This window comes from Melospiza melodia, chromosome 14 (genome assembly GCF_035770615.1).
Source record: "Melospiza melodia melodia isolate bMelMel2 chromosome 14, bMelMel2.pri, whole genome shotgun sequence".
Lineage (NCBI taxonomy): Eukaryota > Metazoa > Chordata > Aves > Passeriformes > Passerellidae > Melospiza > Melospiza melodia.
In genome coordinates this window covers 17,153,874-17,168,581 of record NC_086207.1, presented here as the reverse complement: position 1 = coordinate 17,168,581, position 14,708 = coordinate 17,153,874, and the positions used below count along the sequence as shown (strand labels likewise).

Below are 14,708 nucleotides of genomic sequence, written 5' to 3'. Positions count from 1 at the left end.
TTCTGCACCTGCCTCTCTGCTCCTGAAAGGCTCTGTCCTAAGGGAAAAGTTCCTAATTCCTGGTGGAAAAAGCTTTGCTGGATCACTCTCTGTGAAGCTGGCAGCTCACTGGTAGGGTCACAGCATGGATCTTCCTTGTGCACAAGGCAGGAGCCCAGAGCTGAGCTCTGTGTGCCTCAGCTGACGCAGGGGACAGCAGGCATGTGCTGTAGCTGCAGTGTTTTCTAAATCCAAATCCCTTCTCTAGATCCTCGACAGGTGTTTGCTCTTCTGTCCCTTTACTCTGTCTCCTATTGCAAACTACTTCCCAAATTTAATAGCTTGGTTGGAAGAGAATTACTTTGCTCTTGACAGAACATGCTGAGTCAATCCACTTTAACTGCAGATTTGGTTTGCAAATAATATCTCCTTTCCGATAGGGTTCAGGTGTCATCGCTGTGGACATTGGCAGGAGTTTGCTTGACCATGACAGCTTTTACAGAGCCTGGCAATTAAGTTGTCAGGAATCATTTTCCACTGCCAGGAAGCATTAATGGATCCTGGCCTTGGCTGGAATAAGCCCTGGGAGATGGATATTGTAATCGGGATGAGAAGGGGTCCTTGTAGCCAAGGTCTGCATCCATCCAAAGGTCTGGAGTCCTGGACACTTGGTGGAACTGAGATAAGTGAAAGGTCAGGAAACACAGGGCAGAACATCAGGGGGAAGGAATGAAAATGAGGAATATGAACCGGGACACCATCCCTTGTGTTCCTAGCAGAGCAGGAAACGTTGGCATTTGGAGAAGTTTTAGTTTTGCAGATGCACACTGCAAAGTACTAATATTAGCAGAGCTCCTGTATATGAAAGCAAATATTTTTCCACTAGGTAATCCCTAAAATTGTGTTGTTGTGGATTTGCTTTTCAAGTGAGAAATATGTTGGAAATTTCCTTCTCTTGGAAAATAAAACTCTGATGATTCAACACAAGCCCGCTCTGTTTAAATTGTGTCAAAAAATAGATCTGCAAGCAAGGATTTTGATTACCAAATACAGAATTTGAAAAATGATAAGTTAGTGAGAGATTTGGAGAATTTAGGATTCCCATCTGAGGAGTCTGCAATTGAGGTTAATCCAAAGAATTGCCAAAAATCTGCTTACATAAAGGACAAAAAAGCATTCAAGGCCAATCTAAGTTCCATTACCTGAATAGTGGGCAAACCTTGAGGAGATATTTGAAGAAAACTGAAGATATAAAGCGTAAAGAGATAACGTACACAGTGAATTTTCAGGAAGCAAACCATGCGTGGGCTAATACCAATCTCTGCAAAGTTGGCTGACTTCCTAGGTAAAGGAAGTACAGTACATCTAGTCTGTGCAGACATTAAAGGCATTTGGCCTGCTGCCCTGGGGGATGGTGTCACTTAGGCTCAGTGAGGTGGGTCAGGCACTGGCCATGGGGGAGGTGGTAGAGATGAGCAGAAGGTGCCATGATAGTTTTCAGTGAATAGCCAAAAAAGATGGATTTTTAGGACCAAACTTAGTATTTTTGCTCCTTGCTGTATTACAGGAAAAGTTGGCACGTACAGCAGAGCACTGCTGAGTTTTTTAAACATGAGAAGAGCAGGATTCCTCCCGCAGAGCACAGGGTGACCTTCTGGGCTCAAACTGGGCTGAAATACAGCGGTGAAGAGTACAAAACCTCCCTCTGAGGTTAAATAACGGGGGTTTTGGCTATCAGTTGGCTGCTCAGTTGAAAATTATAGCTGAGGAGAAAGTCCTAATTGCATTTAGGTGGGCACAGGGGAGATGTGAGCCTAGGATGAGGGGCAGCCCAGGCTGGGCAGAGCGTGCGGGAGCAGGGGGGTCCTGGCAGGTCCCCGCTCACCTCGAGGCACACGAAATCCCCTTCCTGGCACACAGCCTTGTATCAATCATTAGCCAGACAACCAGAGCTGGGTAAACACGTTTTTGGCTTTGAGTGGTGATGACAGGCTGGGAGCATTACCTAATGAGGTGGGACCACTTGGTAGCGTGGTGTGCTATATATTCCTGCTCCTCCCTGCAATCTTCCTCTCCCGCACAGAGAGCAGGCTGGCTGCACTGGAGGGGTGTCCCTGGCTGCCATGAAGGTGACAGGACTTTTGGTGAGGGCAGCTCTTGCCCTTTGCTGCTGCTTGGGTGAGTATTCACTGGGGTGCTGCAAAGATCGATCTGGCAGAGTCAGAGTTGAGTTTTCATTTCAGTAAAAGCCTTTGGGTCTTGCAACATGGAGGAGAGCCTTGTTCCATGAAGAAATAACCTTCCTGAGAGAGCACAGCAGGGAAATTAGGTTTCAAGATTGAGGTTTCAGCAAACACCATACAGCTGTTATCTTCTTGGTTTGTAGGAGCAGTTCTAGTGCAGGGTAGGGACTTGCACGTGGCAGTCCTGTGTATACAGGCAAAATAAAACTGTAAAAATGGCATTATTACCCATGTGAGCAATATAGATACAAACTTTAACCTCTAGGTTGAAGAGTAAACTCCCTTTGCACTGGGAATTTACTGTGCTACTCCTGGTAACTGAGAATGATGTATTTGGAGATGGACAGTGCTGGTGGTGATAATTGTCTTGAACATGCACGTCCAAACTTTTGAAAGTCAAACATAAAAGTCTCTTAGGAGAGATTAAAATCCAAGAGTATAGACTGTATCACTTACCTGTAACATATTAGGGGTGGATAAATATATGTGCTCTCACAAGGTTTATCTCCCCTCAGAAATACAACAAAACTGTATTTACTAACTTTTAATACATTCTATGGCCATTTACTGGAATATTGTAAAACTCCATGTTTTCCTAAAGAAAATAAGTGAGTGTTAACTAATCACTGAATTAACTTGTTTCATGAAAATATTTACATATGTGTTCTCTGCATATTAATAATTTGGGGTTTTTCTTCTGTCTCCATTTTTTTATTTCAGGTACTGCCTTTGGAGTTCAGGTGAGCTACACATCTATTTGTTATGTTCTGTTCAGGCTTCTGGTAAAGTAGAAGCAGTATGTAGCTACCCAGCACATGGGTTAAACCTAATGAAATCTTTGCAGTTAAAATAATATTTCCCAGTGCATGGTTGAACGACATTTCCAATTTCACGAGAAAGTAAAAGATCCCCATTTTTTGCAATATTTTCGGTTCATTAAATAAAATGAAAAAACAAGAAGTAATTGTACACTCTTATTATATTAACTCTTAGGCATAATTTAGTTACTTCCAGCCAAAGGCAGTAGCTTGCCTCCTTGTGAGGAAAACTGTCTTAGGATGACACGCTCGAAAACATCAAACACCGTGACTCTGATAATTGCTTCCATACAGCAAGGCGCAAAGATTTCCTTGCATAAATGTCTCTACCTATATCACAGAGAGAAAACCAGCAGGGCCTGAGCTGTGGATTTGTCTGCAGGTTCCTCCCACGCAGCTAGGAGCCTCCCAGAACTCTCTGGAGTGCAGCACGATCTGGAAGGATCCTCTGCAGAGCCGAGGGGCTCCCAGTTACCACTGCCTTCATTAGGCACTGTCTCACCCACAGCCAGCCTGCCTCCCTGGACCCCGGCAGAAGTGCATAATCAGAAATTTCTGTAGGGAAGATTCCCTCCTCCTGATTGCCTGAGCAGATTCCCAATAACGGCTCTAATTTGCCTCCCAGCAGCAGCTGCAGGCGTGGTGGTGGTGGGAGGATGCTGGGGGGTTTCATTACAAAATCAGGGCTGATTCTGAGCTGCTTCCACAGATTGACTGCAGCAAGTACAGTGGCATTAGCAAGGATGTGACATCCAGGATAGGTTGCCCAAGGCACTTCGATCCAGTGTGTGGCACCGATGGCAACACGTACCCCAACGAGTGTGTGATGTGCCACTTCAACATGTGAGTCTGGCTGGGAACCCCACAGGGGCAGGGGTGGCAGCTTTGTACCCCAGGGATGAGGAGCATGTGCCTCTGCATCTGGGTGACAACAGCACCAGCCTTGAGGTGATGCTGTTCCTTGATCCCTGACACAGCTCTGCTTCCTTCCAGGGAGCACAGCGCCAGCGTGGAGAAGGAGCACGATGGAGAATGCGACCCAAAACCTGTTGTGGTAAGACAAAGTCTGTAATGGAGACAACTCAAACACCATGCAGATGTGGGACAGGATGTGCGCAGCTGGTCTGCACAGCCCAATATAAAATCTGGTGATAACTAAAGCTGAGAGGGTTTTTGTAGGTTATCTGATACCATCTCTGTTATTTTCCACTTCAGACTTCAAACCTGTCTAATTGGGAATAAAATGAAAGTAATGCGTTGGCTGAAGGTTGGATCTCACCATCTGGATACCTCCAGTAGGATCCTATGAAGGACCTCACAAAACCCAAATCACAGTCCTTCTTAATATCCCATTTGTTTTTGTTTTTACTGGGAGAGAATTCCCACAGAATTTCTGGTTTCTGCTTTTGATAGTGAAATTGGTTTGATGCTGGATTTGTCCCCAAAGGCTGAAGGAGAGTGAGAAGGCTATGTAAGAGTGTTATATTTCATATCAAAAAAGTGTGGGTTTTTTTCTCTCTCTATTCCTGCTATTTTTACAGGTGGATTGCAATAATTACCGTAGAGCTGTGGTAGATGATCACGTCCTGGTAGCATGCCCAAGGATAATGAAACCAGTCTGTGGCTCAGACAGCTTCACTTATGACAATGAGTGTGGGATCTGTGCCTACAATGCGTAAGTTGTGTGTATGGAATGTCCTTCTGGATAATCAGCAGGTTGAGGCTCTCAGAAGCACCTCTGTAAAATACCAGTTTCAAGGCAGGTGTCTCTGTAGGTCTCCTTGTTTCTGGCTTCTCATGATTCTTCAGCCAACTTGAGTTTTCTTCCCCATTTCTTTGTCTGTGCTAATTAAGGGAATCACAAAAAGTTGCAGAGCAGAGACATGAACAGATCAAAGTGTTGCTTGTAACACCTAATTATTCCTAACACTTAATTCCCATGGGAGAGGGGAATATCTGTACTGTTAGCAGCTGCCATCTGCAGGGCACATTCAGAGAATTCAGGCAGTTGTAATGTCCCACAGGGAGGGTGGGACCCTGCTTTGCTGTCCCAGTGGCTGCAGGGTCTTGGGGAAAGTTATTCTCAATGCTCCCTAACCAAAGCTTTTCTTCCTTTCAGAGAACATAACACCAACATTACCAAAATACATGAAGGGCCCTGCAAGGAATCTGTTGCTGTAAGTGCAATATAAGTCAAAAATCCATCTCTTAGGGCTGCTGATAAAATCCTGAGGACCTCAAAGATTTTGCTAGGAAGCTGAAAGAGGTCCATAGGACAAATTGTACAAGGGTCCAGTCCATTATTTGCTTTTCTGCATGGTGGGGGTGGATTTGGCATCCTCTCTGCTCCAGAGAGAAGGTCACCCCATGCTTACCACACCAAACTGAGGAAAGAGGAAGGAGATGGATATGAGATGAGGAGCTGGCTTGTGTCCCCAGGAGGAGGTGGAGGGACAGAAGATTTCTCTGGCCAACATGCTGTGCAGGTTGGCAGTTTTCTCTCTGGAGACCACAAGTGTTTCCACCCTCAGCAGTAGGGATTCAAAAGTCCCATGCTGGTTGTATTCACAGATGTAGTGAGACTCAGAAGAGCCCTAACCATAAATATTTATGGAGCATGGATTATTGTATCTTTGTCTGAGGCCAACAGAAGGAGAAGCTTCAGAAGGAGAAAGTGTGGAGAAAACCAACACAAACTGAAAGAGTATTATTGAGATATACAGCTGATGAAAAATGTTTCTTACTAAATTCAAGATTTCTTTTTTTTTAATGAGACAAGACCAAAAATTTAGTACATGTTCTTGTGCCTGAAGGATCTCTTCTCCAAGACAGTCCTTTTTCTTGACTCCTGGAGAACTAGGATAATATTCAGAAGTGTAATTTCTGATTGGAAGTTTAGCTTCAGTGTAACAGGGCTTTGTTCTGTTACAGAAACAGCTGAGGCTGAAATACAGAACAAAAAGTTTTTGAACCAAATTTCTTGCATAGCAAGGGCTCCTCCAGAGTGATCTGTCCTTATTTTGCCAGGTTGACTGCAGCAGGTACCGAACAAAAACCACCGAAGATGGAAAAACCCTGGTATTCTGTCCAAGGGACCTGAACCCAGTTTGTGGCACAGATGGCACCACCTACGACAACGAGTGCGCGATCTGCGCCCTCAACGCGTGAGTGCCCTGCCCTGAGTGCTCCTCTGGGTGCCCAGCACTGCTGCGCGGTCTTGAGACCTGTCCTGCTGCATTTCTGATCCTGCCTATTTCTTCAAGTCTCTTAGAAATGGGATGGTTTTGGGTTTGCCTTGAGTTTCTTTCTGGTGCCTTCTGTGTGCTCACAAAGAGTCATAAGGCATCTCCTTGGATGAGGCTGTGGGCTGGGCAGAGGAAGGAACGATTCAGAATATTGCTTTAAATTGCACATTGTAAGAAGGTGAGATGGGCTTGGTAATGAGTGAATTAGCATTTCTGAACACTTTTTAAAATTCTGAAGCCACAATTTGCTTCATTTTGCTCATGACTTTGACCAAGAGGTTAAGCATTTATTTTGTTTCCCTCTTCCAGGGAGAAAAGGACCCATGTTGGCAAAAAGCACGGTGGACAATGCAGAGAGAAGACTGGTGAGGTAAGTGTTCAATATATGGTTACTCTTAGCTGCATCAACTCAAAGGTTCCCTGAGGTGACATCTACTCTGAAATTGAGCTGGCCTGAGGTCTGGCTTTCTCCACCTGTCTATAAAGTCTTGTCAGCTCCTTGTGTTGAGGATGCTGACAAATTCCACCTATCCTGAGGCAGGTGTCCTCTGGGCCCTGCTTGCCCAGGAGCTCTGGCAGATGGGCTGGATAAGAGTTATGCACAGAGTCCTCATGATGAATTCACACCTGCAACAGCCTTTGGGGTGGGGACATACTCTGACATGTGGAGCACACCTGAAGTTTTGATTGGAATGTATCAGCTGCTGTGAAGGACATGCTAACACACAAATGTGGAAGTCATTCAGTTTGGGCTTTGATCTTCCTTTGATGATGCCCTTCAAATGCAAAGTCCAATTTCTTTCACTGCACAATTTAAAAGGGGCCATGTTTAAATTTTTTTTTTCTTTTCTGACATATCTTCTAGTGGGGACTGACCAAGGTGCTTAAGCCAGGGATTTGGCACTTTGCACACAGTGCTGTGTAGTTCCCCCATGTGAGAGGGTTCAGGCAGAGCTGACTCAGCCTGGTTTAGTAAGAACTGAGTTGTGGCACTGGTGCTGTTAGAGACACGGCAGGAGATCATGATGGATTTTTTTTTAAATTGGAGAACAAGGTCTTCCTCACCTTTGATGCTGCTGCTTTTTTGTAGCTTGACTGCAGCAAATTCCCAGCCAGAAAGGTGAAGGGTGGCAAAGACCTGGTGAGGTGCCCCAGGATCCTGCTCCCGGTGTGCGGCACAGACGGGTTCACTTATGACAACGACTGCAGCATCTGTGCCCACAACGTGTGAGTATTGCAACAGGACTCTCTTCTGGAGTGGCAAGCCAGGGTTAGTGCTCCAGATGGCTTTTCTTTTGGTACTAATCTATCTGTGCTCCTCTGGAGCCCTTGTCACCTGGATTTTGTTCCCTGATGCTCTTTTTGCTCCTTGGGGGAGTGTGGGTGAGCCAGCTCTCAACCTGACCACTCTGTGAGGGCTGGGATATTTAGGCAGGAGAAAAAGTGGATGGGACTGAGGTATTTGGGCAGAAGAAAGAGTGAATGGAGCTGTTATATATCACATAATGAGGAGAACTGACTGGTCTGTTAGCACTTAGAATTACATTTTCTAATGATGGGGAGAAGCTGGTTCATGAGGCAAACAGATGCCTCCTTTATCATATAGTGGTTATGGGTTTGGTTTGTTTTCTGTGGCAACTGGGTGTCCCAGGGCTCAGGTGGTGAGTGTGCTGACCCCAACCTCTCCCTTTCAGACAATATGGAACTGATGTTAAGAAAAGCCACGACGGAAGGTGCAAGGAGGAAAGCACTCCTGTAAGTGTTCTTTTAGCTGTTAAATAAGCACCATTCAGTCTCTCTGCAGTCTCCAGAAGGTCCTGGCTGGGCTCAGTGCACCCAGGGATGGTGCACAGGGCTCATGCTGATGCTGTGCTTCTCCTCAGCTGCTCACAGCTGACAGTGTGCTGTACAGGAGGGAAAGAGAGGATGAGAACAGGCCGGGACTTCAGAAACAAAATGTCCCAGTACTGCCAATCTCTGAACAGAAATCATCAGAGGCAGCCCAAGAGCCATGCAGCCCATTTTAGCACAGTAGGAGAAGAGGCAGAGAGCTGTGTTAGATGTCTGTGTATTTATTCAGTGCTAGGATTTCCATTGCACTAGACAGGCAGGCTAAAAAAATCCTTGTACTCTGGTCAGCCAGGACAAATCTGCTCTCAGGTATGTGTACAGAAATAGCTTTATTATCCTGCACAGTAACAATATGTGCTGATAATATCTCAACACATTTATTCTGCTTATGCAGAGCAGCTCTGAAGCACCAAAAATAATTTCATGCATCCTGAGGGACTGCAATATATTTTCTGTAGAAAAGGCATGTTAAAATGTGGTCTTTGCTTTAATTTGTTCTTGGACCACATGGGAAATATGGATAATAAGGGACAGTGCATTGGGGAGACTGTGAAAAATGACAATGAAGTGTCAGTGATGCTTAGCTAATGTAGAGTGATTTCCAATAGGTGTTTGTCTATTGATCTTCAAATATTTAACCATTAGATTTTATATATTGTAAATATTTTTGCAACAGAAGTTGGTGAAACACTTCTTGCTGCTCTTGGAAATGCTGTAACAAAATCTTGGGTATAGTAAACTGTGTCAAGCTGCACTCAATGTCAAACACTTTAAATCAGGTTCCTCAGGCTGAGTTAGGGTATGTTTAGTTTAGAAATCAGGGGGAAAAAAATCTTCAGTGAAAGTCTTGTCAGTAATTGGAACAGGCTGACCAGAGAATTGGTGGAATTCTCTTCAGCTATTTCTTGGAGCTGATCAAAGGGCATGTGGAAGTGGAACTTGGACATATGGTGAACATGGGGTTCTGGATTAATGGTTGAGCTTGATGATTTTAGAGGTCTTTTCCAATCTTTATGATTTTATGAATGCTGGATTTAAAACTTGTGTATGTTCTGCTCTAGCAGAATAATCTCTTTTACCAGCTGTTCCCTCTGCTAGCAGAAAACACAGAACTACAATTACATAATTAATTTCTAATGCAAGTCTAAACTTTAAAACCCTCTGATTTTCCCCTGACAAAAACCTCTAAAATCAAGAAGATCAGAGTGGGCAGACTGTTGCCCTGTTCTTCTAAGTTCTTCCAAGCCTTCTGAGGTTTACATTTTTCTAATGCAGTTTCTCACATGCTTTTCATGTAAATAATTATTGTTTTGCATTCTTTTCTGGAGGAAGAGAGAATTGATAGACTTTTAGTTTGACCAGTGTGGTTGGAGAGGTGGCAATTTCATCCTTCAATCCATGGTCACTTGTGAAGTTCTATAAATATCGGAGTTCGGAAATAAGCTGCCCCTTTTTTACCTTAGACATCTCAGTGTGTGCATGTCATTCATTAGGTGCTGTGCTGTGACAGGCAGACTGCAGGGGGGACTCTGACCCCAAAAGTGACCATGGTTGCTGTTTTACCTGCCCAGGTTGACTGCAGCACGTACCTGAGCGGGGCCAAATCCGGAGAGGCCATCGGAGCCTGTCCCTTCATCCTGCGCGAGATCTGCGGCACCGACGGCGTCACCTACAGCAACGACTGCGCCCTGTGTGCCCACAACATGTGAGCCCTGCAGGCCCCCCCCCCGAGAGCCACACTGGGGTATTTGCTGAGCATTCTTAACTCTGCTTTCTCTTCCAGCGAATATGGAACCCAGGTTGCCAAGAAGCACGATGGAAGGTGCGTAGAGGAACCTCCCCAGGTAAGTGACACCCGAAGGAAAGGAAGAGTTTGAGCAGGTGCCAACTGCACAACCTGAGCAAATGCTGGGTGGCTTGGGGGGTGTAGCCTCCACTTGTGCTGCCCTTCCTTCTGTGGGTGAATATCACCCTCCCATGAGCAGGAGGAACATTGTGCACTTCCTGCACACTGTCAGGGAAAGAAAGAGGAGAGGACAGGTGAGGGTTGAGTTGTGAGACAGGGAGATGATAAATGATTAAAGACTTTACACAGAGAATTCTTTTCCCACAGCACTCAGTCATAGCTGCTGCAGGAACTTAGCAGAATGTTTTGGCAATATGGGCAGGGGATGCAGAGGGCCCAGGGAACCCAGTGCTCTCTCAATGCTTGTGTTTTACAAAAGGATGTTTTGCAAAGATTAGAAAATTGCCTGTGTTTTGAATGCTGATACCTAAGGTATCAGGGGATTCAAACCCACCTCTGGTTTTTGGTTTGGTGTAGGTTGGTTTGGTTGGTTTTTTTTTTGGTAAATGCAATGTAATCTAATATGTACCAACGTGAATCATGTAAAAATACCAGATTAGCTATATTTGGCCAGCTCTAAACCATTTACTCTCACTAGGGAATAGAAGAACAAAGCCACCTCATTAGCATGTGTTTGAAAGAGTCAACATCCCGAGTCAGATATTTCATTTCTATACAAACAAACTATGAAATGTCATTCCTTTGTTTCCCGAGTACGCTCTGTGCTCAGGCCGGTTGAGATACATAAATCAGGAATGAGGAGTTCACACTGGAGAAACTGGGAGTGCTAAAACACAAGGCCAGCTCCTCAGCTGACGTAAATCAGCTTCCACTGCTGTCAGTCCTGCTGGCAGCTCTCAACACTGGGAACCATCCCATTGCAACAAAAGACCTGTCAGCACATCTCCCTCCATTCTTGTGGGCCTTGAAAAACACCTTGGTCACAGCCAGCCCCCTTGCAGGAAGTGCATAAATCGTGCCATTTTGATTTACAGATTATTTCTGAGCTGCCTTTTGTAATATCCTGGTGGGTTCAGTAAAGTATAGGGGCATAGTGATGAATGCAGGGCTCAATGAGTAATGTCTACCTTCCAGCCTTGATTCAGTCTTCTCCAGGGAAGGCTGTGAAAGGAAATTGCTGGTTTTCCATGAAGAATGAGTTAATATATAACCACAATTTGTCGTCTGGCAGAGGCATAAGCAGGGGGGATGTGTTGGGGGCTCCCTTGCACAGAGCAGAGCCGTGGCAGAGCCTTTGCTGTCCTTGTTTTCCCCAGCTGAACTGCAGCCGGTTCCCCAGGAACACGATGGAGGATGGCAGGGAGCTGATGGCCTGCACCATGATCTATGACCCTGTGTGTGGCACTGATGGTGTCACCTACGCCAGCGAGTGCACCCTGTGTGCCCACAACCTGTGAGTGCTCCTCTTCCTCCCTGTGTGCCCACAGCCTGTGAGTGCTCCTCTTCCTCCCTGTGTGCCCACAGCCTGTGAGTGCTCCTCTTCCTCCCTGTGTGCCCACAGCCTGTGAGTGCTCCTCTTCCTCCCTGTGTGCCCACAACCTGTGAGTGCTCCTCTTCCTCCCTGTGTGCCCACAACCTGTGAGTGCTCCTCTTCCTCCCTGTGTGCCCCACAGCCTGTGAGTGCTCCTCTTCCTCCCTGTGTGCCCACAGCCTGTGAGTGCTCCTCTTCCTCCCTGTGTGCCCACAACCTGTGAGTGCTCCTCTTCCTCCCTGTGTGCCCACAACCTGTGAGTGCTCCTCTTCCTCCCTGTTTGGCTCTGTGGGAGCTGGGTGATCTGCAAGGGCTCTCTCTGAAACCTTTGCTGAAAGGATTCTGTCTGTCTGTCCCCCTTTTCCTGCTTGCCTTCCTCAGTGTTTGATATGGGTGTTCAGCCCCACAGAGGGGTGCACAAGGGGGGACAGCGTCTGGTCTGTGAGGGCAGGTTTTTGTTAGTGCTGGGCTGGGGAATCTGGAAATGTCTGTAACTCCATGGGAGTGAGGTTTGTTCTTGCTGTCTGGCTGTAACAGGGAAGGCTGTGGTTAATAACAATCTCTCCTTCCTCCAGGGAGCATCGGACCAACCTTGGCAAGAGAAAGAACGGGCCCTGTGAAGAGGATACTACAAGGGTGAGTGGGAAATGATGGGAATGAGGAATGAAATTCAGTGTCTGTTACACTCCTGGGGGACTGTCTTCTGCTCTGGGCTACAAATCAGGTGGTGGTGTTGTGCACACCTGAGGAGATCCCTTGGGAATTTCACACTACTCATAAAACAGCCAACATCCATCGCACTGCTCTGCAATAAAACAGCAAGAGATGTGGCATGAGCAGAAACAGTACAAGATCACGTCTGCCATCAGGAGGACTCTTGGAGTTGGTTATGATGATGTTACAGCCGGTTTCATTTCTCACTGGGGTGCCATTCCTTATGCTGCGGGGGGGTCACAGTTTGATCTCAGGCACAAGGACTCAATCCCTACCTTCTGTGTGCAGGCCCTTTGCAAAAACTTCAAAGAAGTCTCTGGTGTGTGCACCATGGAATACGTGCCCCACTGTGGCTCTGATGGCAAAACCTACAGCAACAGATGTGCTTTCTGCAACGCCTACCTGTACGTATAGGAGTGAAACCTTTCCTTTCCTGATTGATTCCTGCACCTGTCTCATCATGCCTTCTGTCTAACTGCTTGGGGCATATACTGGACATTTACAGGTTTTTTGCATTGTAAGGGAAATGAGAAGGGCCCATTTCTGTGATCTGTACGTGGCCTCCTGTTTGTTAGCTTTAAAAGTATTTTATTGATTTTCAGCAGCCCTCAATCTGTTCCACAAGCTCACAAGGGTGTGTGGAAATCACTTCACCAAACCAACTGGATTGTACCAAATGAATGAAACCAATAATCTTTCCTTAAATGAGGATAATGAAAGGGAATATTTGGGCTTTTAAGGCTGTTCTTTATCTCCAGTCAACCCTAAGCCACTGCTTGGGACAGTGAAATGAGGAAAGGGGCATCAGCCATGTCTAATTCTCCTCTCTCCTTTTCTCACCAGGGAAAGCAGGAGAACTCTCAACATCATGAGCTTGACTGAATGCTAAGTCTGTGCTGGACTTCAGCCCAGGAAGACAAACTCCCTTCCACATGTCTTCCCATGGGCTGACCTTCCCCATGAAGTAACATCCCTTCATCCTGCTTTGTTTCCTTAGCTCCTGAACCACTTGTTCAATAAACTGACTTGGCAACATTCCTCTGTCTCAATGCCACATCTCTTCCCTTCTGCCTCATCTCTTCCCTGTCATGGTTCTCCAGTTGATGGATGTCTATTTTTCTATTGATGTTCTCCACTGCCACTCAATGTGGATATAATTTTCTGACACATTTCTGTGTCAGTGCCAGCCCTGCTCTGGTGAGGATCTGAGGTCCCCTTGGAGCTCTCAGTCCTTTCCTTACTCCTCAGAGTCTTCTTGTCAGTGTTAATATTCTCAAACCATGATATCTCTGTGTGACCTGAGCACAGAGTCCCTCTCTACAGTCAGTGCAAGGAGGCCTTTACCTCCAGAGCAAGGTCCACCTCCTCCACGGGGACATGCCAAGGATGTAGGTGGTGATTTGCTCTTGAGGAGAGCACTTTTTGCTTGGGCTAGAAAGGGAAATTGGCTGTCTGGGCAAGAGGTGCCCTGTCCTTGTTCCCACTGCCTGTGGAGCCTGTCCCATGGCAGAGACAGCAGCTGCTGCCAGGAAAGAGGATCCCAGCCCCTCTGCACTGAATTTGTTCACATGGTCGAGTGCAGTTTAAGGATGTAATCTACAGGAGGGGAATCTTGAGCTCCATTCAGGGTCATAGCAGAAGTGTCCACTCATGAAATACCTTCATTTATTGATGCAACAGAATATCTCCTGTACACCTGGGCAGTGATCACCCCTGAGGTGGGGGATAGGCCTGGTGCATCACTGAGCTGCTTTTTAAAGTCATTTGGGAAGGAAAAAGATGCAGAGGTTCACTTGTGACCAGTTTTAACCAAATGTATAACAAGTCATAGGAAAAAAATTCTACCTGTTTGTCATTTTTCCTACTTTTTTGAGGCCAAGTTGCTCAGGACCTGGTGATATAATTATTGTCATTGTGGTGGTCTGTATGGGTGGCAGGGGGACCTTGGGGCTGCCCTTCATCTGTTGGCTGTGCCATTGCCTCCACACGAGGTCACCAAAGCTATTGCAAGTCTAATATTTCAGAGATTCTTCTGGACTGCAGTTTGTGCCTCCCTGATTCAATGTCCCATTGTAGTTCACCAGAGAATAACACAATTATTTGAATTGGTTTGGAAAGTCACTCTTTGAATTGTCAGGCTAGAAGAATAGGCTGAAGGCAAATGTTCCTGATTTGGAGGTATTGGGGGTATTGTACCAGGGAATGAGGCCACAGTACCTCTGTGCCATTAGTGTCCATTTTCAGGATGATTTGTAACTAACAATGGCCTATTGTGCTTCTCTTGGGTCCGTGTCCTAAAGCAAACGTTCTTCTGGTTTATATAACCTTTTTGCCATTTTCTGCTCAGGTGTTTTTGCAGAACATGCTGTTTTACTCTTGTTTAAGTGTTACTTGGTTATCCTCAGGGATAAGACCTGGATAAGTTTTTTTTCTTGTGGACTTTGGCAGCCTTTCACTTGGACTGTTCTCTGACCGCTGGCTTTTGCAAGCCTTTGCAGTAAAGCTGTCAAGAGCCAGCCC

At 46.0% G+C, this 14,708-nt stretch overlaps 1 protein-coding gene across 1 annotated transcript; it reads left to right on the top strand.

Annotated features, from left to right (window-relative positions):
• Window positions 1-2,003: 2,003 nt before the first annotated feature.
• LOC134424824 (ovoinhibitor-like) lies at window positions 2,004-13,223 on the top strand. The gene is made up of 16 exons (XM_063168950.1): window positions 2,004-2,157; window positions 2,943-2,962; window positions 3,750-3,883; window positions 4,034-4,094; window positions 4,582-4,715; window positions 5,160-5,217; window positions 6,068-6,204; window positions 6,595-6,655; window positions 7,376-7,512; window positions 7,980-8,040; window positions 9,708-9,841; window positions 9,920-9,980; window positions 11,260-11,396; window positions 12,050-12,110; window positions 12,477-12,592; window positions 13,032-13,223. The coding sequence occupies exons 1-16, from the start codon at window positions 2,103-2,105 to the stop codon at window positions 13,075-13,077; spliced, it is 1,413 nt and encodes a 470-aa protein (XP_063025020.1). The 5' UTR covers window positions 2,004-2,102; the 3' UTR covers window positions 13,078-13,223.
• Window positions 13,224-14,708: the final 1,485 nt, after the last annotated feature.